Below are 25,711 nucleotides of genomic sequence, written 5' to 3' on the forward strand. Positions count from 1 at the left end.
CCGATTAGCAATAAGGAAGTTGTGTCACAACTTCCAGCTCCCACACCACGAGTATGGCTAAAAATAGAATCGTAATGCAGTTTCAGAACTAACAATAAGTCTAATTATTACGAATACAGATACAAAGCAGCAATAAATACATTTACAGACGGGGAAAACGTACTTCTTCCGTCATAACATGTTCATCTTTCTCTACCATTTTACCTTGTTATTTTCGCAATATATATTGCTGTCTCGTAAACAGGGTGGTTGTTTGTGTTTTGCAAGGGAGGAAAAAGATTGTATTTTCTGTCTGGGTCGAGATAATGGGTGTAACTATGTGTGGTTAGGCATGGCCACGAGCGAAAAAATCGTACATCCACTCATCACGATATCAGGTGGTGAACTGACAGATGACACATGAGAGGGTGAAGTCAAGGTCAGTCTCATGTCCCAGATTTTCGTTCACTTCCCGAAAGTTTTCACAGTTTTCTACAATTTGCATTGCATCAAATGATCCAAACCATTACAGCAAACCTGAGCAAATAGGTAAAGATACCAAGACAAAAATGTATTTTTCTCTTATTATAAGTCTTTAACGAACAAACTAAAAAGGCAATATTCCGACGCCGATCATGGGTAATCATATAAATCAGGTTAACTGGTTACAAGGCTTTATTTAATGCTGTAATTGCTTACAAGTACATACCAGAACAGTAAATATTTAACTTACAAATACAGTACTGTAGAAAAGCAGTACAGTAAGAGTTTAACGAACAAACAAAAAAGGCAATATTCCGACGCCGATCATGGGTAATCATATAATTCGGGTTAACTGGTTACAAGGCTTTATTTAATGATTTAACTTTATTTAAGTGCTTACAAGTACAGTACATACGAGAACAGTAAATATTTAACTTACAAATACTGTACAGTACTGTGGAAAAAACGAACAAATAAAAAAGGCAATATTCTGACGCCTATCAGGTAAACTGGTTATAAGACTTTATTTCTTGCTTTAACGTTATTTAATAGTACTTTAAGTTGCACATAAACTTACCAGAACAGTACAGTACTCTAAATATTTAACTTACAAATACTGTGCTACTGTACTCGGGAATGTCTCACTCACTGAATAATTTCCCGCCTAGATCGTCACATAATCAAAACAAACCGCGCGCTGCGGTGACGTTCGAGGATTTGATCTTTCAAAGGCCTCTCCTGCGTTAATTTGTAGTTTTCATGATGGTTTTTTAATCTTATGTTGTCTTATATGTATCCCAGCCCTTACCGTGTATAATTGCGAGCGGTGACGTTCGAGGATTTGATCTTTCAAAGGCCTCTCCTGCGTTAATTTGTAGTTTTCATGATGGTTTTTTAATCTTACGTTGTCTTATATGTAACCCAGCCCTTACCGTGTATAATTGCGAGCGCGTTCCGTGAGATCGTGTTCCGTGCGAATTACCTGTATTTAAAAAGTTTGGTTTCTTTTTGGATACACCTCATACATCCATTCACTCTCACAAAAGCTTCTAAAATTCTTGTGTTTGTAAGTCTGATACGAATGTAGTACCCTAACAGCTACTTTCCCGTGCTGTCATCCCATGGCCTTGGGTGACATGACGTGCTATGCAGATAAAAGATTATCAATGAACGAACACTTGCAGCAGGTGCTCACTTGGAATGGTTCTCCTTCTGATATCTCCTGTGTGTTGCTGACTCAAATACTGCTTTGCACTCCAGCACTGACCATTCCCCAGGTGTTTGCTTACATCCTTTAGCTGAGTGCCTTGTGGGGTGGCCACCCAGTGCACACTGCTGCAAATTTTGCTTGTCTTCAGCTCCTGGTCCAGTCTGTGCTTCAGTGGACTTTTCTTCCTGATGTCCAGAGATAACTTGGATTTATTGTAAGCTTGTCCTTCCTCCTGCCTTCTGCCACAGTAGTATGGTCTTCAATCTTTGTCCCGTCCTACCCTCCAATAAACTTACGTTCATGCTTCCCCAGTTTCTTGGGGTCTTTTTCTGTCCTTCTCTGTTACCTTTCTTTCTTGTGTGTCTTTTGTGATTTGGCCTTCATGTGGAGTCCTCTTCTAAATACGTATTCCGGGTGGCAACAGCATAAGTTCTCAGAGATGGTGTGCTGTCTGTGCAGCATCCCAGCTGGGCATTACAGTACATTCTTATGGAACTCATAAATCCCTCTACACCATCTGTAATTGCAAGCCCTTAAAATGCTGCATCCTCATACTGCACTCCAGGACATCCTGTGCTTTCCACTCATCTTCATGCTTCATCATCTATCAACAGTACTCATAACTTCCTGCAGACTTGCAATTATTTGGATGTAAAGAAACATCTGAGGATCAGCAAGTGTGGGAGTGCTAAACTACACCTCTGGAAGCAACCTTCATGATGTATCAAGAGGGGATCACTCCAAATAAGTGTCTACTGCCAATGTTAGTTCAGTGATGATTTTTTACTCAGTTTAGTATCTCACATCACTCAAATCCAGAAAGTGTCTTGGCACTGGAAACAATTATTGGGGTGCTACATTCGTAGGGCCCACAAATAAAACGCTCCATTCTAAAACCTGCCATTATTCCACACACAAAACTTCCACAAGTGAGACATGTTATTCCATCAAGTACCAAGTTATGTATAAAAAAAATTAAGTGTCATCACCATCATCATCATCAATAATCCTTTAGCTGTGGTGAGTTTCTATGAGTTAAACACAATTGTCCATTATTATGCTTAAATAGCATAAAGTTTTTAACTCCTGGCTAAGAGTGGTAGGTGGGAGTGCCCCTCATCCACTCACGAAGTAGTGCTGCCTACCTCTCCCTTTACATCTATCACTCTTTACCTGTCTGTCCTCCTCTCTTCCTACTGTCTCCTAACCTTCCTGTCATTTTTTATTCTTCTTTCTACTTCAGTTAACTTTACCATTAGTAACAAGCCTAATGGTTTCCTGTAACTCAGGAAACCCTTTACAATATTGGGTGGTAACAACATTACCAAATAATGGCATGATGTGGTGCCTACCATGGTAACCTGGTAACAGGGTGGAGAGACACAAATGCAGCATCTGTCCAGAAACTATGAGGTGCTACCCAAATGTTCCAGTAATTTGAATCATGTAGGAAAATAAGTAACCTTACCTCCTACTTGTCACAGTCGCCTTTGAAGTAGTTCTCTTGTGCATAAATACAGTGGTCTCAGTATTTTTTCCATGAGTCCATACATCCCTGGAAGGCTTCAGGCATGATGGTCTTGAGCACCTCCTGCAATTCTGTCTGGATCTCCTCAATCGAGTCAAATCGACGCCATTTCAGTCGTAATTTCAGCTTGGGAAACAGGAAAATGTCGCAGGGGGCAAGGTCAGGCAAATAGGGAGGGTGAGGAATGACTACCACGTTAGTGGAAGCCAGGAACTGGCAAAACACAATTGATGTGTGGGCAGAGGTGTTGTCATGATGCAGGACCTAGTCCTTGTTCTTCCACTGTTCTGGATGATTGCGGAGGATGTTCTCCCTCAGAAGCTGCAAAACTTCACAGTAAAACTTTCTGCTGCCATTTTGACAGGTGGGATGAATTCCTTGTGAACAATCCCTTGGATATCGAAAAAAACGATCAACATCGACCTGACATTGCTGTGAACTTGACACGCTTTTTTCGGCCTCGGTGAATTGGGAAACTTCCACTGCGATGACTGCTGCCTTGTCTCTGGGTCATAACCATAAACCCATGATTCATCACCAGTTATGACCTTGGAGATGACGGTGGCGTCATCTCTGACCTGATTTTTGAGCTCCCTGCGAACTGCAACGCGATGTGCCTTCTGCTCATCACTCAGCAGTCTTGGCAATAATTTTATAGTGATGTGTCTCATGCCCAACACGTCCGACAAAATGAGTTGTGTGTTCCTGTACGACAGTCTAATGATATCACAAACATCATGGATAGTTCGTCTACGATATGCAAGGATAGCCTGACGAGCATTTCCGACATTTTCTGGTGCTGTTGCCATTGACAGTTGTCCAGAACAGTCATCGTCTTCGACGGACGTTCGTCCTTCCTTGAAACGCTTGTATCAGAAAAATGTTCTGCTTTGGGATGTGGCATTGTCACCAAAGGCTTGCTGAAGCAACCAGTGAGTTTCTGCCGCTGTCTTGTTGATCTTGATGCAGAACTTGATGCAGGTTCTTTGTTCCGTGAAGTCCGCCATTGCAAAACTACCAAACCACCAACACACCATGTTACAATAGTAAGCATAGCTCAACAACACGTCAGCTCACACACACAGCCGGGACCACACTGACGCACAAGAGGTGCTGCTAACTCCTCCTAGTGGCAAAAAGCAAGACTGCAAACGGTTGGCTCCCTCTGTTCAAATTACTGGAACTTTTGGTTAGCACCTCATAAACCTTCATACTAATCCCAGTGTCTCGCTGTGGTGACAGCGAGTTCTGTCTGCTGCAAGGGAACATCAGTTCACTGTACAGGACAGCCTTGTAGGGGTGACTGCTTGCATGCGTTTGCCGGGTCTGTTCGATCTGGCAGACTTAGGCTGCACAACAACAACAACTCTTGGCTAAAGCGATATTTGTGGTAGCATTTATGATTTCTCATGCCCTAGATTTCTGCTAAGCACAGTAAAGTCATCTGACATTATCCAAAATACACTGCAAAAGGGTTAATTCACATCCACAAGATGGGGTAGGTAAGATCTACAAACAAAAATGGAGAAAGCACACAAGTAAAATTTTCAAAGAGTATGTCTAATGATGAGAGTAACATCAAATTCTTTGTTTTTTCAGCTATTCTGATCCATTTATGCATGTTTTGTCTGATTTCATAACACTATTTTTTCCAAATTAATCTGTCCCACACGGACGTAAAATTGGAAACTAGCCCCCCACCATTTAAGGATTAAGAAGACAGACTGAAGAAGCTGAAGTTACCAATGCTCAGACAGACGAGAGAGAGAGGAGATTTGGTGATGTTTGAAGGAGTTAGAAAACTGGAAAAGTTAGACAGATATCTGTTTGTGGATGATGATAATCACAGGAGGACAAGAGAACATGAACAGAAGAAAAGAAAAGTAGATACTCAGTGATGTTAAAAAAAACTTTAGGTTCTCAAATAGCGGTATATACACTTGGAGCAGTTTGGAAGAGGTGGTGCAAGCAAAGAATATCTGCATTTTAAAATCAAATAGGGTAATATAAGATGAGACAAGACAACTCAACCTTAGACCAAATCTTGTGTACTACAACTACCTAAACACACACACACACACACACACACACACACACACACACACACACACACACACACACACACACACGAAGAGGTGGTGCAGGCAAAAAAACATTCATCCATCCATCCAGCATCCAATCCTACGTTGCCCCATGAGGAGCATAGGAGCCCGGGGCTAGGCAGTTGGTCCTGACATTTAAGATGCGAGTGGCCAACCTCACTCACCCTTGAGTGGCATTATGTGAGCAATAAACCCCAACCACCCCATGGATAGAAACCTTCACCGGCTCAATCCGATTGGAGCACAATAATTACCCACTAAACCACCTGGCGCCAAAATTTGGTTATATGGTTACCACCCAGCATAGTAAATAGTTTCCTGGTGTAATAATAATAATAATAATAATACAGTAGTGCACCAACTTTCGCTACAGCAGGATTCGCGGAATCCACTTTCGCGGCATGCACCAAATATTCCCTAACTTCCACTATCGCTTGAAAAAAATCGATTTTCGCGCACAAATTTTGGGTTTGGGACAATATTTTGAACTTTGAATTTCCTGCACCGCCCGCCCGCAACCCACCGCCATCTTGAATGACATCATGTCAACACTCTGTCCACCCATTCTCGCCATTGTGTACGAGCGTGCTAGCTCCATTGTGTTGGATTCTCACGGTTCAATGGCCTCTACTATACCTGGTAGTGTGGGGAAAGGGCCTGGTGGTGTGGGGGGAGAGCCTGGTGGTGTGGGGGGAGGGCCGGGAGGCAGTGGTGGTGATAAAAAGTGGCCGGGACATTCAAAGTCGGGAGGAAAGGCCAAGGCTAAAAGAGAGTATCGTGTTGGAGTGAAGAAACCTCAACCTGGTCTCTGTGGTATGTTTCTCCTCATATAATGTGTACTGTACAGTTTTTATTGTTTGTATCTCACAATGCAATGTACGATAGTGATTTGATGTACTGTATTGCAAGTGAAAATGAAAATCTGATGTTACTTTAGGATAACCGGGAACCAATTAGCCTTTTTGCCATAAAGACAATGCCCCAACTTTCGCTAATTCCACTTTCGCGCATTATTTTTGGACCCAATTAGGCGCGAAAATTGGTGCCCCAATGTAATCTGGCCTTTTTTTTCTCAAAAGCGCCAGTTCTTCCTTTTGGGAATTCACTAGCGCTCGACACACATACATTATTTTTACAATTACAAGAATTGTGACATTTCTTGTATATAATACAAGCTACATCATATATACATGAAAGTGGCAAAAATTAAACCCTATAATCATCCGTCATAGTACCTCTCTCCAGGTCGTAGCATTTTGAAAAAAGAAAGGCTTTCAGCTGTCTCTTAAAGGATTCAACAGTAGAGAGTTGTCTTATGGACAATGGCAATCTGTTATATAATCTAGGGGCTCTATATGCAAAAAAACGATCAGAGAAAGATGACTGGTGAATGGCTCCTGGCTCATCAAGACGCAAGGAATCATCTTCACTGCGTAACATCACACCCGGGCGTGTCGATGGGAGTTTTAACAATTCAGCAAGATACTTCGGTTCACCAAACTTAAGAACCTTGAATGTAATAAGACACAGTTTAAATTCAATTCTAGCCTTTACTGGTAACCAATGCAACTCAATCAGAAACGGGGTAGTTGAGGTTCTCGGGGGGAGACCAAAGATAAGCCGTGCCGCCCTGTTCAACACAGACTGAACTTTTGTTAGTATATTATTTGGAAGGTACCCACAGTGAATTACAATAATCAACACGAGACAAGACCACTGCATGGACCAATGTTAAGAGGCACTGTCTATTCAGGAATCTTCTCACAGAGTACAGATTTCTGATATGCAAGTTACACCCTCTTACAACCTGATTAATGTGTTCTTTGTAATTTAACTTAGAATTAAAATAAACACCCAAATTTTGAACAGAACTGACTGGCTTGCAAAAAACATTCATGTGTTTAAAAGTAGACTAGATAAGTGTACTGTAGATATGGAGACAGGACAACACAAGCTTAGCTCAATTCCTGTATATTACAAATAGGTAAAAAAATACACACACACACACACACACACACAACAGCAGCAAGAGAAGGAGGCCGTGCATCAAGTTATTCTGATAATACTGGCCATTGCTGGCTGCTACTGGCCACACCTAATATTATCTTTACATGAGTCAAGCTCTGCACTAGGCTAAGATAAATGATGTTCTAATGTAGTACAGAAAGCATAAGCAAAAAAGGCATTGTCCAATTAACAGAATACATCCAAGTCAGTGCATTCAAAGGAATCCACTGATACAACGTAAACAACAGCTGGATGTCATCATTATCACCAGGCGGGTAGCAGGGAGATGCAAGTTTGTAAGTAATAGTTATCTTTCTAACTAAGAATTGTCTTTCTGCAAGATGAGTACCATCTTTAGTACAGTGAATATGAAAGTAGTTAAGAGAAAGGACAAAGGCAGAAAACAGGATGATGATTTCAACCCAGAGCTGGTTGAAATGGAAACATAATAAATTAGTATGGAAAGTGAATAAAGTGGAGAAAACTTTTCATATGGAAACAGATGAAATTAAGAAGGAATTATGCATGCAGAAGGAAGAAAATAAAAAATTAGTAAAGGAATTAAACAAAACAGATGAGCAGTCAGCTGAGGTAGTTTCACAGAGAAAGAAGATTACTGAAATGGTGATTACAACTGTCAACCATGAAAGTATTATGGAGGAGTTCAGAAGTGATACAGAGACAATTAGGCAAGCATGCAGTCTGATAGACCAAAGCAATGATACTGAAGAGAAGACAACCCAGGTGAATAAAATGATGACAAATTGCAAAGATGAAGTACAAACTGCATATTGTATCTGCTGGTATATAAGGCCGACCTGTGTATACGACTACTCCGAATATTTCCATACAAATGTGGGGTTAGGGGTATACCCTGTGCATAAGACGAGCCCCAACTCTTTAAACACTGGGAGCTTCCTGCCCCAGTAACCCCAGTCCTTTATTACTCTTCCCACTGACCAGTGAAATTATACTATTAACATGTTGCTAAGCAACACAGCCTTTGGTAAGGTTTTACTTTAAATCAGCTTCTTTTATGGGTTCAGGCTATCTAGGCTGCATGTGCCACCTCCAATATCTAAATGGATTATACATTTAATATTCAAGTATAAACTCATATTGTATTACAAATTTGAAAAATCATGTTACCGTGAATTTTATACAATAAGTTAAAGGAAAGTTACATTTTTATTGAAGTCATTACATCAACTGTCAGTGATTAAAAACCCTCAAAATAAGTATCATCCACATCAGACATCATTAGTTCATCAACTTCTTCCTTGGTTAAAGTTTGCAGTTCATTGTCATAAGGATCAAATTCTGAATTTAAAGGTGTAGCTTTGGCATCGGCTTCCTCTTCCTTATCCGCCCATAAAATGTCATCTTCTATGCCATCCACTGAATTGGATATTCCACATTTCTTGCATGAGTTGATGACTGTTTCCAAAGTAATATCATTCCATGCCTTGATAATAAAATCACAGCTCATCCAGACCTGAAGCACACACAATCCCATCACTTGTATATGACTTTTTATCACGGATCATCCACTCATTCCACTGCTCACAGATGCGGTTTTTGAATGGTTTATTCAGCTAGATATCAAGTGGTTGTGGGACTGAGGTTAATCCACCAGGAATAACAGCAATGTCACTGTTGTTTATCACTGTTGGTAATGAACCTTGCTTCAGATCTGGCAACCCTGTGCTCAGTGGTAAACAATAACCTAGCCAATCACTCTCAGACCGAGACGCATGGTGGTGTTTGTGGCGTGGGCTCAACAGGTTACTCATCTTTCTTAAGTCCTCATGACTGTATCCATGGAGATATTTTTATAATAAAAATTTGCCTTCCTATAGAAAACAAGTTGTGTTTGATGATGATAGCAATTTCAACAGTTTTAGACAGTATATGTATGGTATTATAAGACAAACAGGTTCAAGGTGAGTGTTTGGCGATGTTCCCTATCATGCCTATGGATCTCATAACCACAGGATGTAGAGGTTAGGATTTTATACCCAGTGTTTAGGACGACCCCCAGTTTTGGCCATTTTTTAATGAGCTTCAAGAGTCGTTCTATACACCAGCCAATACGGTATGCTGAAATGGTGGCAGTAAGGTGTCACAAATTCGCGAGAGCGTAATTATAAATTCGTGACATAGTACCTAAGTGGGAAAACCACGAACTCTACTGGAATTCCCACTGGGCATCACTCAGTTCAACCATCCTAGTATTCACTCAATCGGGATGGTTTTCAGAACATTTCTCACTGTTTCACAAGTGATCATTCTTATGCACGACATTAGTGCCTTCACTGAGCGATTTATTGAGAGCGTATATCGCTCACTTTCCGTTGACCATTGAAGTTTGAACACGGCCATCCCTCGCCCTCTTTCATAGTTTAAAGTTAGTCAACTCTGAGTCATCGCGAGAGTAGGATCATTTGTGCCCAGCGTGAGGCAGCGCCACCGTTGTACATTGTGTTCCTGAAATCTCCACCTAGACGGTGAATTGGCGAAGAGGGTTTAGTGAGTTGCAGCCTCTGATGTCCTGCACAGGTGCCCAGTTCCTTTCGCTTGGCTCCCCTCCACTGACCAGTATTTCTTTTCGTTTTTTCTAGGCTTAAGTGTGTTAGCTTTTGAATGAGCGAGTGAGTGTATTCTCCTTGTTATTTTGAATTCATTTTTGAGACTCATGTAATGTAAATTTATTTCACTGTAATTAATAAATTTACAGTTCTTTTTCTTTGAGCTTAATGTAGTTAAACTCGTGTTTTATTTCTCCATGTTAAGCTTATTTTAGTTTCCGTTCCTAGTTCCACAAACGCTTTACATTATTCATAACTGGTACTTAGGCCACTTCTTTTGTATCAAGCTTAAATCCATTGTGCCAGCCAGGAGTTAATGTACCGGGAAGAACCTGTTTACCATTATTAGTATTAGTTATTGATTGTCAGGGGTGGAGTCACTTTCTGAAGAGCCTAACAGTACTAACAAACAGCATGCGTCAGTAATTAGTTTCTGCTGCGTACTGTTGAGAAAGTTTATAAATTCTCGTCCTTTGAGAATCGGTGAAGTAAGTCAGCATAAAGTAAAACTTACTGCTTGATTTTCACAAGGCAATTCCTTGTCTCTATTTTCAAGCATCATCTAAGCATTTTTAATATATAAATTCACATCCCCCCATGACATAAGGAAAGACTTAGAAACAAAAGTCGACAAAAAAAAGCATTAGAAAGGAAGTGAAAGATATTAAAAGCAACCCAAAATTAGTCAAAGAATCAGCAGATATCAACAAATCTCTAGTAATCACTGGTATAAATGAAGAAATAAGAAACAGAATCACAAGATACAAAAAGGAGATGGTAAATATAATGAACATATCGAAGGAAGTACTGTATCAGGGGAAATCAGTGATAAAGATACAGAGGAACACAAAAGGCTAGGGAAATATGAGAGAAATAAGTCAAGGCACCTGAAAGTAACCTTCCAAAATGTGAACACTGTAGAGGAAATGTTACAAAAATGCTAGCAAACTCATAGAAAAAAGAGGATTTTAAAAAAGCATGGATAAAAAGATGCCTAACTCGGGAGGAATGGGGATCAGGAAAGATCAGAGGAAGAGAGGAGCATTTTTTTTTTTTTTTTTTTTTTTTACAAAATAGTGCGATTACAAATAAGAAAATGGCACGTAAACAACAGGGACTAAAAAAAAAAGGAGGGTAGACTCAAATGTCAAAATTTATGTAAACAACATGATTAAGCCGATGTACTCAAATGTAGATGGAATGGTATCCATATTATTAGAGATAAAAGACTATACCAAAAAAATGGAACCTCATATTATTTGCCTAACTGAAACAAAGTTAATCCCACGGACATCAAACGACACTCTATGCTTTGAGGATTACAATATATGGAGAGGAGATAGAAAACTGAAAAAATGAGAAGGAGTTCTGGTATTAACAAAGAAAAATCTACATGTCAAAGAGATACTCTCACTTTCATCTTAAATATCAGGAACAACTTGCCCGGCCCTGGGCTTCTACACTCCTCATGGGGCAGCATGTGACTGGATGATGGATGGATGGACAGCAAAGAGATACAGTTAGATATACCGTCACAAGCAGAACTGATTACATTAGAGGTTGACTCATCTGAAGAGAAAGTAACTGTGGCAAATGTATACTTCCCACCCCAAAAAAATACGTGGGAAAGAGGCAAATATGAAGACCTGGCATAAAGTACAATTCAGAGTTTAAGGGCATCACTACATAGAATGGAGGAGAAATCTGAAAGAATTATATTAACTGGAGATTTCAATACAAATATAAACTGGAATACTCTAGATGTAAGAAGCTATGAAAGCTATCTATCTATCTATCTATTGCCAGACGCCTCAATCCCATTTGGGGTGGCCACAAACAAATCGCCTCCACGTCGTCTTGTCCCCCGCCATTTCACTGCCCTGCTTCCAACTCACACCCCCCTCTCTCATATACCTCTCCACCCCATCCCTCCATCTTATCCTTAGCCTCCCCATCCCTCTTCCCCCCTCCACCTCACTCACATACACTTTCTTCGTCAGTCTTTCACCCTCCATCCTCTCCACATGGCCAAACCACCTCAATGTGTTCCCCATATTGCTTCCTATCACATCCACATCCACACCACAACGCTCCTTTATATCCTCATTCGTCAGCCTGTCTCTCCATTTGACTCCACAGGCTCCTCTTAAATAACTCATTTCCACTGCTCTCACTCTTGACTTGTGTCCTTCCAACAATGTCCAAGCTCACTTCCATTCGTTAGAGCTGGTATCACAATACTGTCATGTAGTAACTTTTTCACTTCCATGGTCACTTCCCTGTTTCTTATCACTGCTTTCAAGGAACCAGCAACCTTTCTTCCCTGCTGTACCCTTTCAAGCACTTCACCCTCCAAACCTCCATCCTTACTCATCACACTACCCAAGTACTTAAATGTACTCACATTTTCCAATTCCTCACCATCCAACCTCACTGTACATTCACTGACTTCATCTCTCTCAAAGACCATCACTTTACTCTTCCCTACATTCACCTTTAGATCCCGTTTCTTACACACACTCCCAAACTCATCCACCATGCCTTGCAGCTCCCCTTCGTCTTCACTCAACAACACAGTATCATCCGCAAACAACAGTACAGGGAGTTTCCAAACACTATCCTCTCTCACCAGGGCCACTCTAACATCCACTACCCTACCTTGTACCTCTTTTATTACCCCACCCATGTACAGATTGAACAACAATGGAGACATGACACATCCCTGTTTCAACCCAACCTTCAAAGAGAAAAATTCACTTAGTTCACCATCCACACGCACTGCAGCCTTAGCACCATCATACATACTCTTCACAGCATTCATCAACTTCCCATCTGCTCCATATATTCTTAATACTTTCCACAATCCTTGTCTATCCACCCTATCATATGCTTTCTCCAAATTCATGAAAGCCGCATACAACTTCCTTCCTTTCTTTAGAAACTTTTCCACTAAAGATCTAAGAATGAATATCTGATCTACACAACCTCTTCCCTTCCTAAAGCCTCCCTGTTCTTCTCCAACTAATTTCTCTGTTCTTTCTCTAACTCTGTCTATAAGTATCCTACCATACACTTTTCCTATTATACTAAGAAGACAAATGCCGCTATGATTACCACACACTTCTTTTTCCCCTTTTCCTTTGTATAAGGATATAATTATACCTGACTTCCAATCCTCCGGGACTCTACCTTCCTCCCGGCCAATCTGCACATCTTCCACATCCATTCTACTACTATCTCTCCCCCATGCTTCAGCATTTCACCACACACTCCATCAATTCCTGGGGCTTTCCCCAATTTAACTTTCTTCATTGCTTCCACAACTTCTCTCCTACTGATTTCTTCCTCTCTTCTCACCTCCCTCCTTCTCCCAGCCACTTATACTCGCATTACTTCCATCCTCTATGTTCAACAATTCCTTAAAGTGTTCTCTCCATCTGCTCACTTTTTCACCCTTCTCCACTAGTAATCTACCATTTCTATCTTTCACTCCCCTGCTAACCTCACTTCCACCCTGTCTTACCCTCTTCACCTCTTTCCAGAACATTTTCTTACAGTCCCTCCACTTTACACTCAAATTCCTTCCAAATTCCTCATCCACTCTCTTCTTACTCTCTCTTACTAATCTTTTCACCTCTCTCTTTCTTTCTACATATAACTCTCTCTTCCGCCTCTCAACTTCTTCCACGCCCCTATTTCTCATCCATTCATTGTATGTTTTCATCTTTTGTGCCACAGCCTGTCTCACCTCTTCAGTCCACCACACAGTTCCTTGCACCCCCCTCCGTCTTCTCTTTCTCCCACACACCACATCACGTGCTGCGCATATTTCTTCTGTAAATATCCTGCACACACCTTCCACGTCCCCCATCTGCTCCAATTCATATCTCCCCAATCGTTCCTCCACTTCTCTCTTATACTCTGCCTTATTCTCATCCTCTTGTAACCTTTCCACTCTCTTTCCAACTACTCCTTCCTCTCGTCTTTCCCTTCTTCTATTTCTCCATCTTACTTGGATCCTAATTCTGGCCACCACCAAGTAGTGGTCAGAAAGTCCACTCCCCCAACCTCTATAAGCTCTTGCATCCATTACACATCTTCGCATCCTTACATCCACACACACATTATCAATCATTGCCTTCCTTTCATTCAGTTCACCACCCACCCTTCTCATCACTCGCCATGTATACCTGTGGATCATTTTATGCCTGAAGAGGGTATTGGCTATCACCAACCCCCTCCCAGCACAAATGTCCACTAACGCACTGCCATTCTCATCTATCTCAGCCGCCACACTCCACTCACTAACTATTCCATCCACCTTCACATTCCCTACTTTACCATTCGTATCACTAATCAAAAACACTCTCTCATTCCTTCCAAACTTTTCCATGCACACTTCCACATTTGTCCAGAACTCCTCTCACTCTGCTAGCACGATCTTGTGTTGGCGTATACACACACACAATCGCCCACATTTGTATTCCAACTTTCAACCTTACCCACACAACCCTTGACCCAAGTGGTCCATACTGTCTTATGCTCTTCTTCCATCTTTTACTCTCAACTATACATACTCCTTCTTTCGCCCTCTCATTCTCACCTACTCCTGCACATATACCCCATCCATACTCCCATTCTCTCACTTTCTCCTCTCCATTTTGTTTCAGTTATTCCACATACATCCACTTTCACACCCTCAAGCACCTGGACAATCTCTCTCACTTTCACCTCATCATTCGCACCTCTTACATTCCATGTTCCCATTACCAAGTCCTTTGTCCGGTCCTGGGTCGTCATTGTTTGGTCAGTCCTTGTCCAAGGCTTCTTGTTTGTCTTTTTAGTTACTTGTTTTCCGGGGAGGGGCACTAACCCTCCGCCAACCCTTTTAGTCGCCTTTTACAACAAGCAGGGATACTGGGGGAGTATTTTTGAAAAACACCGGAAATGGGGCCATGTGGAGAAGATGGAGAACGAGAGACTGACGAGGAGAGTTTATATGAGTGAAGTGGAGGGGGGGAGAGGGAGGGGGAGGCCAAGGATGAGATGGAGGGATGAAGTGGAGACATTGAAGAGGTACATGAGAGCGAGGTGTGTGAGCTGGAAGCAGGGCAGCGAAATGGCAGGGGACAGAGCAACATCAAGACAATTTGTTTGTGGCCATCCCTTATGGGATAAAGGCATCTGGCAATAGACAGATGGATAAATAGAAAATGATATCCACAACATAATGTATCAACCTCCATTCGGCAAAAGTGAACATGTAATATTAAATTTCAACTTCAGGATTGCATACGATATAAGATAGTAGAAATGAAAGTTATAAAGAGTGCCTAAACTACGAAAACAACAACTACCATGACCTAAAGAAGTATTTCATAGAAAAAGATTGAGAAATGGAGCTTAGAAGATAAGATATAAAAGTTTTATTTAGAAAATTCTGTGAATCATAAGAAACAGGAGTCCAAAATTATATCCTTCAGCACAAAGAAACGTAAATAAGGATAATGAAGTGGTTTAACACAATGTAGAAAATCAAGAGAAAAGAGACTGGCTACGGAGTAGATACAGAAGACACAATACTGAGAGGGCAAATAACAAGTACAAACAGGTGAGAAAAAATTATACAAGGATAAGGAGAGAAGTTCAAAGGAAGTTTGAGGAAGACATTATAAATAAAAGTAGTGATCAATTAGAGCTATTTTACAGCTACCTCTGAAGCAAAACCAATGTTAAAAGATAAAATACAGTTCATCATGGATGAAGGGATAACCTATATCCAAGAAAAAGATACCTGTAAAGTTCTTAAAAATTTCCAATCAGTTTTACAAAAGAAAGTAAGTTTGCAAGAGATGATAAGAAACATGCATGCCCACACATATTACCAGATACTGTAAACGAATATCAGAACAAGAGGTACAGGAAGAGTTGAGTAAATTACACAAATGAAATGCAAATGGTCCTGACAAAATTTCAGGTTGAGTGCTACATGAATGTGCAGAAGAGTTAAGCAGATCAATATATTTAATGTTCAAGGAATCCTTAAGTCAAGGCAAATTACCTGATATATGGAAGAAAGCAAACATTGTTCCTTTATTCAAGAATGGAAACAGACAGAATCCACTCAACTACAGACCAGTATCCCTGACCAGTGTTGTAAGCAAGTACTAGAAAAGCTAATATGAAAATTTGGGGTACACCATCTGGAAAAATAACAGAAAGACAGTACAGTTTTAGAAAAGGAAAATCATGTGTTACAATCTATTAATCTACTATGACAGAGTTGCAGAAACACTACAGAAAAGAGGAGAATGGGTAGACAGTATCTATTTAGATTTCATGAAAGCATCTGACAGAGTACCACACCAAATACTTTTATGGAAACTGTACCATCAAAGAGGAATCCAAGGTATTCTGTTCTGTTGGATGCAAGATTTTCTCGGAAAAAAGGAAACGAAAACAGTACTAAGGAGTAATTATTCATCATGGAGGGAAGTGACTAGCAGAGTTCCACATGGCTCAGTGCTGGCACCAATTATGTTGTTAGTATATATAAATGATACAGACAGGGACATTGGAAATGGAAGCTTTCTAAATATGTTTGCTGATGATACAAAAATACAAAGGAGAATTACAAACACAGACTCTTGCAGAGAGCTACAAGAAAAATTAAATAAGCTTCATGAATGGAACAACAGATGGCAAATGAAATTTAATGTAATTAAGTTTAGTAAAAGAGGAAAAAGACCAGGTTGGGATTATACACAAGGAAGTTCAACAGTATAAATATCAGAAAAAGGGAAGGACCTTGGAGTGATTATCAATAACAGGCTATCTCCAACTGACCACATACATGAGAAGGTACAGCACATGCACACACTGCTTGCTAATATGAAAACAGCATTCACGTATATAAATTAAAACATGCCGAAAAAGATAATAACATCATTCATCAGACCAACCCTGGAATCACTGGTCTGAATCTTCATCTTAAAAAACACATAGATAAGATTGTAAAAGTACAAAGGGTCGCTACATGATGGGTATCAAGTTTAACCCTAGATTAGCAAGGTCAGAATTTGTACATGAGTGGCAAGGTGGTACCTGATTCAGTAACAACTTTGGAAAATGAAAATAAATATGAAAATGATATTTTAATTATATACAAAATTTTTTCAAGGTAATGCAATGTATTTGCAAGAGTTGTAACCTAAAACTACTGACAAACAAAGAAAAATATAAAACTTATGAAATAAATAATGGGCAACTATGTAGCAGCGGAGGGAGCATCAGACTCATCCCGGGCCACCGTTACACGTCCACCTCCGCCTCCTCCACTTCCCCCCCTATATCGAATGTTTCTGTTGTTTACCCTCTGTTTTTAACACTCTTTCAGCTGCAAAATAACACACATAAATACATAATTATATTAACTAGTAAGCGTATGCAGCCTTGACTTCATGTTAGTGGCAAGGTGGTACTGAAAAATGGACCAAGAAGCATAAAACCGAAATTTTACACAGGAGCAAAACCTACCCACCATGCACGACCACAGCAGACCATGAACTGAGAATACTGGGGAGGGCGGCCACAGACGCCCATAGGTGGCGGCGTGGTAAAGCTGAATAGGCCTATGGTACCGCCTTTGGCGCCACCTTGCTAATCTAGGGTTAAAGGAAGTAAGCTCTGAAGAAAGACCAGAAAAACTGAATCTACCAACAGTACAAGAGAAAAGGAAGAGAGGAGACATGATTACACTATATTAATGAATCTCAGGGAAAGAGAAAATAGACATCTGTGAGTATATAATGCACGGGGAGCAGCAAGAGGACACTGCAAAAAACTGCATAACAGGAGAGGTGGCAAAGACATAAGGAAATTCAGCTTCACAAATAGGACAAATGATGACTATACACTCCCTCTTCTGTCTTTCTTTCCTTCATTCTTTCCTCTTCGTTCTGCCTGTGAGTGACTACTTAGTGACAAGCCAAATGGTTTCCCGTACACCAAGAAACCATTTACAGTACTATGCTGGGTGGTAACCGTATAACCAAATTTTGGCACCTAGTGGTTTAGTGGGCACTTACGGTGCTTCAATCGGATTGAGCTGGTGAAGGTTTATATCCAAGGGGTGGTTGGGGTTTACTGCTCACGTAATGCCACTCAGGGATGAGTGAGGCTGGTCACTCTCATCTTAAATGTCAGGACCAACTTGCCTAGCCCCAGGCTCCTACGCTTCTCATGGGGCAACACAGGATTGGATGATGGATGGATGGAATGCACTACCGAATGAAGTAGTGTCTTAAATGTCAGGACCAACTTGCCTAGCCCCGGGCTCCTACGCTCCTCATGGGGCAACGTAGGATTGGATGACGGATGGATGGAATGCACTACCGAATGAAGTAGCATGTCCCAAAACTATTCATAAATTTAAGGATATGTATGATAAATTGGTTTAATACATGGGACAGTACAAGCTTGACTCATTCCTGTAAAGATACAGTTAGGTAAGAACAATTAGGTGGGTAAGAATACACACACACACACACACACAAATGCCAAAAACAGCTTTCTAAAATGGTGTCTGTCTGTCTTCGGCACACCACAAGATGACATCTGTCTGTCTTTGGTGCACCACAAGATGGCATCTGTCTGTCTTTGGCACACTACAAGATGGTGTCTCTCTGTATTTGGTACCATTGGATGCTGTAAACATGGTTTACCACTGCTGTGGCAATCTTTTACTACCATTAAAATATGAAAAATATGAAAAACAAACTTTAAGAATGAGATATGAACTGGTAACATCATTCTGTGCTTAAACTAAACTGTACATTTACTTTAACAAGTCTACGGGTAGAGGCAAGGCAAATGGCTGGTCGGGAGTTCTACAAGGTTTGTATACTCAGTAACAGATTACATAGTCACCATTACTGTGCCTTTTTCACCACTTTCTATTAACCTAACCATCTATGTGTCTTTCTGGTACTTACCATAACAATATGTACAGCATGTACTTAGTGGGTTTAAATTATCGTAAAAGGGAAAGCTAGGGTCTGGGCTTGCAGAGCCTGGGGCGAAATACAATGAATTCCACAGGTTCTGTGTATTCACTATTGTGCAAATTTGTAATCATGTGCCATGTTCAGTATTAGTTATGAGTGATAACCATGGAATCAATGTACAGTCAGACCCCTACTTACGCATGATCGACTTATGAAAAATCCGCAAACACGAAAAAAATTGTGTGTGTGTGTGTGTGTGTGTGTGTGTGTGTGTGTGTGTGTGTGTGTGTGTGTGTGTGTGTGTGTGTGTGGCGGGTCATTCATAGCAAGGAAGGATGGGGTAAAGTGAAGACACTGACAAGGGGGTGAGGTGATAATTGCAGTTCAGGGAAGGGTAGGGAATAAGTGGGGAGTGGAGACAATAATGGGCTTTAATTTGGGTGGAGAGAGAGAGAGAGCACAGCAGTAGGGATGGAGTAGAAAGGTGATAGGGATAGGGGGAACGAACTTTCTGTCCTCAGTAATTACGGGATTAGGATTGGGTTGGAGAGAGGGAGAGAGAGAGAGTAGGTGTTCTTCAGATTATGGACTTGCAACCGTGAATCCGTCTTACTGTGTGTCTGTTACCGACCACAGTGGCAAGGATGCAAGCCAATAGTCTTCCTTCAAACCCATCTGGATACTATACTCCTCCAATATTCTTGCAAGCACACTGTCCTGATTGGAGACTTTAATCAACATCTCGTGGCAAGACAATTTACTGAGTTACTCACCGTACACGGCCTCACAAATTTTGTTGACTTCTCAACACACATATCTGGATCCTCCCTTGACCCAGTGATTAGTGACCTGCCTGACAGTGTGATTTCCTGCCACCCTTTGGGAAATGTGGGATCATCAGACCACTTTGCCATCCACACTACAGTTCAGGTGGAAGCTGACCAAGATGAAAACATAACCTGTACCAACTGGCTATGGAAGAGGGGTGACTGGGATGGTCTTCGGAATGAGCTGGATAACATCGAATGGGATAACTTGCTTACTGGTAATGTAGACACAAATTGAGATCTTTACTGAACTTTCCTGTCCCTCCAAGAGCAGTATATTCCCTGCCAGAGATACACATCCAAGCCAGGAGACCAGTCTTGGTTTGGGTATAACTGCAGTGTTGCAGCTGATCGAAAAAGCAGGACATGGCAACAATACCTAGCACGTCCATCAAGAAGAAATAAACTTAGACACAACACAGCATGTAAGAATATGAAATGAGTACAGAAGCTGGCAATCTAACATTGGAAAGTAAGCCTTCAAACAAAACTAACTGACCATTCAGCTGGAAACAAAAGCTGGTGGAGTTGCATCAAACACCAACAAGGCTTCACACGCGATGACTGCATTCCTCCACTCATACATCCAGATGGAAGTGTAGCCACATGCAACAAGGACAAAGCCCAGCTCCTAGCGGTCCACTTCTCTAACAAGATAAGAGTATCCAACCCATACCACTCTCCTCCAACAATCCCGTTATGCACGAAAGCATAACTGGGAAACATCACAATCACCACAGAAAATGTTAGACAACAACTTCTCCAGCTGAACCTTCACAAAGCTGTGGGCCCTGACAACATCAGTCCACACATCTTAAGAAACTGTGCCACCCAGCCTGCTGTACCTCTGACTGCAATATTCCAGAAATGCCTAAATTCACACAAGTGGCCAAAAATGTAGAAGTGGGCACAAGTTGTAGCAGTGCACAAAAAGGGGAAAATACAGATGCTCAGAACTACAAGCCAATATCCTTCCTCTCTATCCCAGGAAAAATACTTGAGGCCCTAACAGCAAATAAACTAACAACATTCCTAGACGAACATCACCTACTCAGCAACAAACAGTTTGGCTTCAGAGAAGGTAGATCTGCTGCTGATCTTCTTCTACTCCAGTCTACTAAATGGAACCAGTCACTAGATAGCAGGGTGGACACAATCGTCATTGCAATGGACATTGCTGGTGCCTTGGACAGGGTGTGGCACCAGGGCCTCATCACCGAACTAAAAAGTCTGGGGATAAACGGTCATTTAATTCACTTGCTACACGACTACCTTAACGCCAGAACCCTACATGTGGTGGTCAATGGTCATACTTCCAGCGAACTTCCAGTCGAAGCCAGTGTGCTGCAGGGCCGCGTCCTTGGTCCAATCCTGTGGAACGTTTACTTTAATGACATACTACAGCTTATCCCTGAAGCACAAGCATACGCAGATGACTGCACTCTAACATTCACTTGTGACTGATGTGATCGCAATGCCACCATAACACACATAAATCAGTCCCTGCAGAGCATTGTGTCCTGGGGGAAACGTTGGCAAGTTACCTTTGCTCCTGGGAAAACCCAGGCCATGTAAATTTCTCGGAGACCAGATCCTGCTGACGCTCCCCTTTCTAACATCCAAACTGACAACAAAACACTCCCACTTCAGGATGCCATCTCTATCCTTGGGGTGGAATTCAACAGCAGCTTTACATTCACAAGCCATATCAAACACCTAGCAAAAAATACTGCCTGGAAATTAGGCTGCATTCAGCGAATAGCCAATCTGCTCAACAATTGGGGAATAGAAATATTATTTAAAGCATAAGTTTGCAGTCTTATGGAGTAGGCCCCACTGACCTGGTCATCCTGTCCACCCTCTTATCTCAGGCTGCTGGACAAAGTTCAGAATCGAGCAGAAAGGTTAATCCAACTGAAGTCACAACATCCAAGAACTGTTCTCCAGCCACTACAGACTTCATGAAACGTGGGTGGCCTCTGTGTAATGTACAAAATACACAAGCAGCAGTCTCCCCATTTGGCACCACTCCATCTCCATTCAACCCGTGTGCCTGCATACGACACACAGGAATCCCACAACATGGAACACCAAGTGACTGTTCCCTTTGCCAGGACGGAGCAATACCACAGGTCACTCCTGCCCCACTTCAGTCGCCTCTGGAACTGCATGGTGTGCCTGACAGACATTCACCAGTCAACTACCCTGCACCAGTTCAAGCTTCACATCAACCAATGGCTCCAAAATCAAGCAATATAATATATCTGGGTATATATAGATGGTAATATCTAAGTATAGCTTAGCTATTCCTAATATATACAGCACTCATAATAGTAAACTCAAAATACACAATTATGATCCATAATTATCAAAATACTGTAATATTAAACTAATCACTAATTATACATTAAATATATACTTTCATAATATCATTAGCTAAAGATAACTCTCAGTATCATTACTGAAGTTTTTAGCACCGTTGTCTACAACCCATGTAAAAAAAAAAAAAAAAAAAGAGAGAGACAGACAGACAGACATAGGATAGCACAGAAGTAGGTATGGAGCAGAAAGGTGATAGGGGTTGAGGGAAAGAACTTTCTGTCCATTATGGGATTAGGGTTGGGCTGGAGAGAGAGAGAGAGAGAGAGAGAGAGAGAGAGAGAGAGAATTATAAGAATAAGAGATGGACTTATGAAAAAACAATAAACGAAATACCTTCAAGAATCAATTATTTTCCTAAGTTGGGGACAGCTCGTACAGTACATCATGACCCAACGTATCCCAATAAATTATTGTACAAAGCTAGTATACAAAAAAGGAAATGCCTTATACACCATGACTCACCTACACATAATGCCATAACTGCAAAATCCAAATGTGTGGAAATTGTGACACTCGCCCTCTAAATCAGGAGGTTTGGCAGCAAGGAATGCTGCTGCATCATGGCTGAATTCACAGTTTGGGTTGGGGCAGAGACTCCTCGGGTCTTCACCCAGCTTCACACACCACACGGAACGGCACAGCTTCTCATTCTTGGGTGCCTTCACTAACTTGGGACGTTTTTTATTCATGCCTGTAGATATAATAAAGAAAATTTTTATCATGCCACCTTAATAACCAAATCTCATATTCACATTATGTGTGGAGATCATTTAGAGGCCTGGGGTTTGGTTTCTCATTTCAGATATATAGGGTAAGTGACCTATCACTTGCCTCTTAGAGGCATTATTTGAGCAGCAAACCCTAAGCACCTTTTGGATATGAACCTTCCTGGCTACATCTTGTTGGAGTGTCTTAATTCATAAAACTATCAGGCATCCACCTGCTGTTTATATGGATATTACCTCCTAAAGTGATGATGGTTCCTGTAATACAGGGCACTAAATGTATTTGGTCTTGTTCAGTGTGTGTGTGTGTGTGTGTGTGTGTGTGTGTGTGTGTGTGTGTGTATTTACCTATTTGTAGTATACAGGAATTGAGCGATGCTCGTGTTGTCCTGTCTCCATATCCACATTTATCTAGTTTACTTTTACACACATGAATGTTTTTCTCCTGCACCACCTTTTCATCTAAGTCGTTCCAAATACTTATGTATTTACCCAATATACCTAATTGAGATACGAAATATGCTATGCTCGTGGGTTCCCATCGCTGTTTCTCAGTAAGTCAAATTTAGCTTTAAACTCATTTAAGTTTTTAGACTGGATGATCTCTTTGTCAAGGCTATTCCATAAATCTATACTTCTGTAAGGAAAGCTATGTTTCTTAATATCCTTCAAGCAGCTTGACTTTTTCAATTTCATTCCGTGTCCTCCTGTTGCTCTCTTATCCCATAAAAACAGATCTTCTCGGTCAATTTTACCTACTCCCACCATGGTCCTGAACATTGCAATCATGTCTCCCTTCTTTCTCCTTTCCTCTAAGGAAGGCAAATCCAGCTTTTCCAGCCTCTCTCTGTATGACAGATCTGCCAGACTGGGGACCATCTTGGTTGCTGTTCTTTGTATTTTCTCAATCTTGTTTATATCTTTCTTTTTGTGTGGGGACCACACTACTGCTGCATATTCTAACCTGGGGCGAATCATGGCCACTATCAATTTTTTCATCATCTCCTCATCCATATAATGAAATGCTACTCTTATGTTAGGCAGGAGTTTATAAGTCTCCCTAACTATCTTATTAATGTGCTTTTCAGGTGACAAACTATCTTGGACCAGCACTCCCAAGTCTTTCTCTTCTCTCATTTTAGTGATCAATTCATTACCCAACAAATAATTCAGTGATGGCCTCCTGGTACTTTTACCCATTTCCAATATTTTACATTTCTTTACATTAAATTTCATTTCCCAAATCCGGCTCCAATCATGTATCCTACCCAGATCCTCCTGCAGCATTTTACAATCCTCCTCAACCTCTACCTTCCTCAAGATCTTTACATCATCAGCAAACAGACTTGCATAACTGTTCACTCCATCTACCATATAATTTACATAAATCAGGAACATTACTGGCGCCAACACCGAGCCTTGGGGGACTTCACTCGTTACTTCCCTCCATCCAGACATCCTATCCTTTATTACTGTCCTCATTTCTCTGTCCCTCAAAAAGTCTCTCATCCATTCCAGGAGTTTCCCCTTCAGTCCTCCTATATATTCTAGTTTCCACATTAGTCTCTTATGAGGTACTTTGTCAAAGGCCTTCTCTAAGTCTCAGTACACACAATCCACCCAACCATCTCTCTCCTGTACCACGTCAATCGCTCTTGAGTAAAAGCTCAACAAGTTAGAAACACATGACCTTCCACTTCTGAATCCAAACTGACATTCGGCCAAAATATTCATCTCTTCTAGATATTTTATCAATCTGTCTTTCAGGATTCTCTCGCACAATTTTGTGACCGTGCTGGTTAGAGACACTGGTCTATAATTCAGGGGTTCTTCCCTGTTTCCTCCCTTATAAATTGGTACCACATTAGCCCTCTTCCATTCTTTTGGCACTTTCCCCTCTTCCAGAGAACACATGATTTAACTGTGAATTTTATCTCCCAGTTGTTCTCTGCATTCCTTCAGTACCCAATTAGAAATTCCATCAGGTCCTGGGGCTTTCCTTACATCTTGGGTTTCCAATAATTTGTACACTTCCTGTACCTCCACTTTTATATCTTTTATCACCGGTACATTTCTAGCCACTCCCTCCCCTTCCACAAAATCTTTTTCATTAGTGAAAACTGATTGGAAACATTTGTTCATTATTTCAGCTTGCATTGCTGCATCTTTATAGACCTCTCCTTTTACTTTCAATTTGGTGATTCCTTCCTTTTGTTTCAGTTTGCCATTAACAAATCTATAGAACAGTTTGGGTTCATCCTTGCATTTGTCTATTATACCTTTTTCAAAATTCCTTTCTTCTTCTCTACGTATTCTTGTGTATTCATTTCTAGTTCTTTTATAATCTTCCTTTGTTCTGGTGTTGCCTCTCTTTCTCCAGTTGCTCCATGCCTTATCTCTCTCTTTTTTTGCTATCATACACCTTCTATTAAACCACTCCTTTTTCCTGTTTTCTTTCCCTCTTACTCTTGGTACAAATTTTTCCACTCCCAAATTATAGAGGTCTAGAAAGACATCCCACTTCCTTTGTATCTCTCGTTTCTCTAAATTTTCTCCAATCCGCATTTTCAAAAATTTTTCTCAGTCCAGTGAAATTAGCTTTCCCAAAGTTGTATCTTCCCTGTCTATGAAGCTCGTCTCTTGGCTCAACGTTCCCTATTATCATCTGGAATACAATGACCACATGATCACTTTTTCCCATAGGACAGAAATATTTCAATGATTCTATTACATCGGGTTCTATGGTAAACAGTAAATCTAACCTTGCTGGTGTGTCCTCACCTCGGAACCGTGTCTCTTCTTTGACCCATTGCGTCATCACATTATTCATTACTATATTTAATAATATAGTGCCCCACGAATCCTCACTGCCTCC

The 25,711-nt window shown here is 41.0% G+C and overlaps 1 protein-coding gene across 1 annotated transcript in view; it reads right to left on the bottom strand.

Moving 5' to 3' along the window:
* The window catches only part of Dus3 (Dihydrouridine synthase 3), a 329,322-nt gene that overhangs the window by 218,755 nt on the left and 84,856 nt on the right, over positions 1-25,711 (bottom strand). The window contains exon 3 of the mRNA XM_080275728.1: positions 22,574-22,802. Within this exon, the coding sequence (XP_080131854.1) occupies positions 22,574-22,802 (229 nt within the window). The remainder of the gene's footprint in view (positions 1-22,573; positions 22,803-25,711) is intronic.

The sequence above is a fragment of the Coenobita brevimanus genome, chromosome 62 (genome assembly GCF_032717465.1).
Source record: "Coenobita brevimanus isolate Jiangsu-jjx chromosome 62, ASM3271746v2, whole genome shotgun sequence".
NCBI lineage: Eukaryota > Metazoa > Arthropoda > Malacostraca > Decapoda > Coenobitidae > Coenobita > Coenobita brevimanus.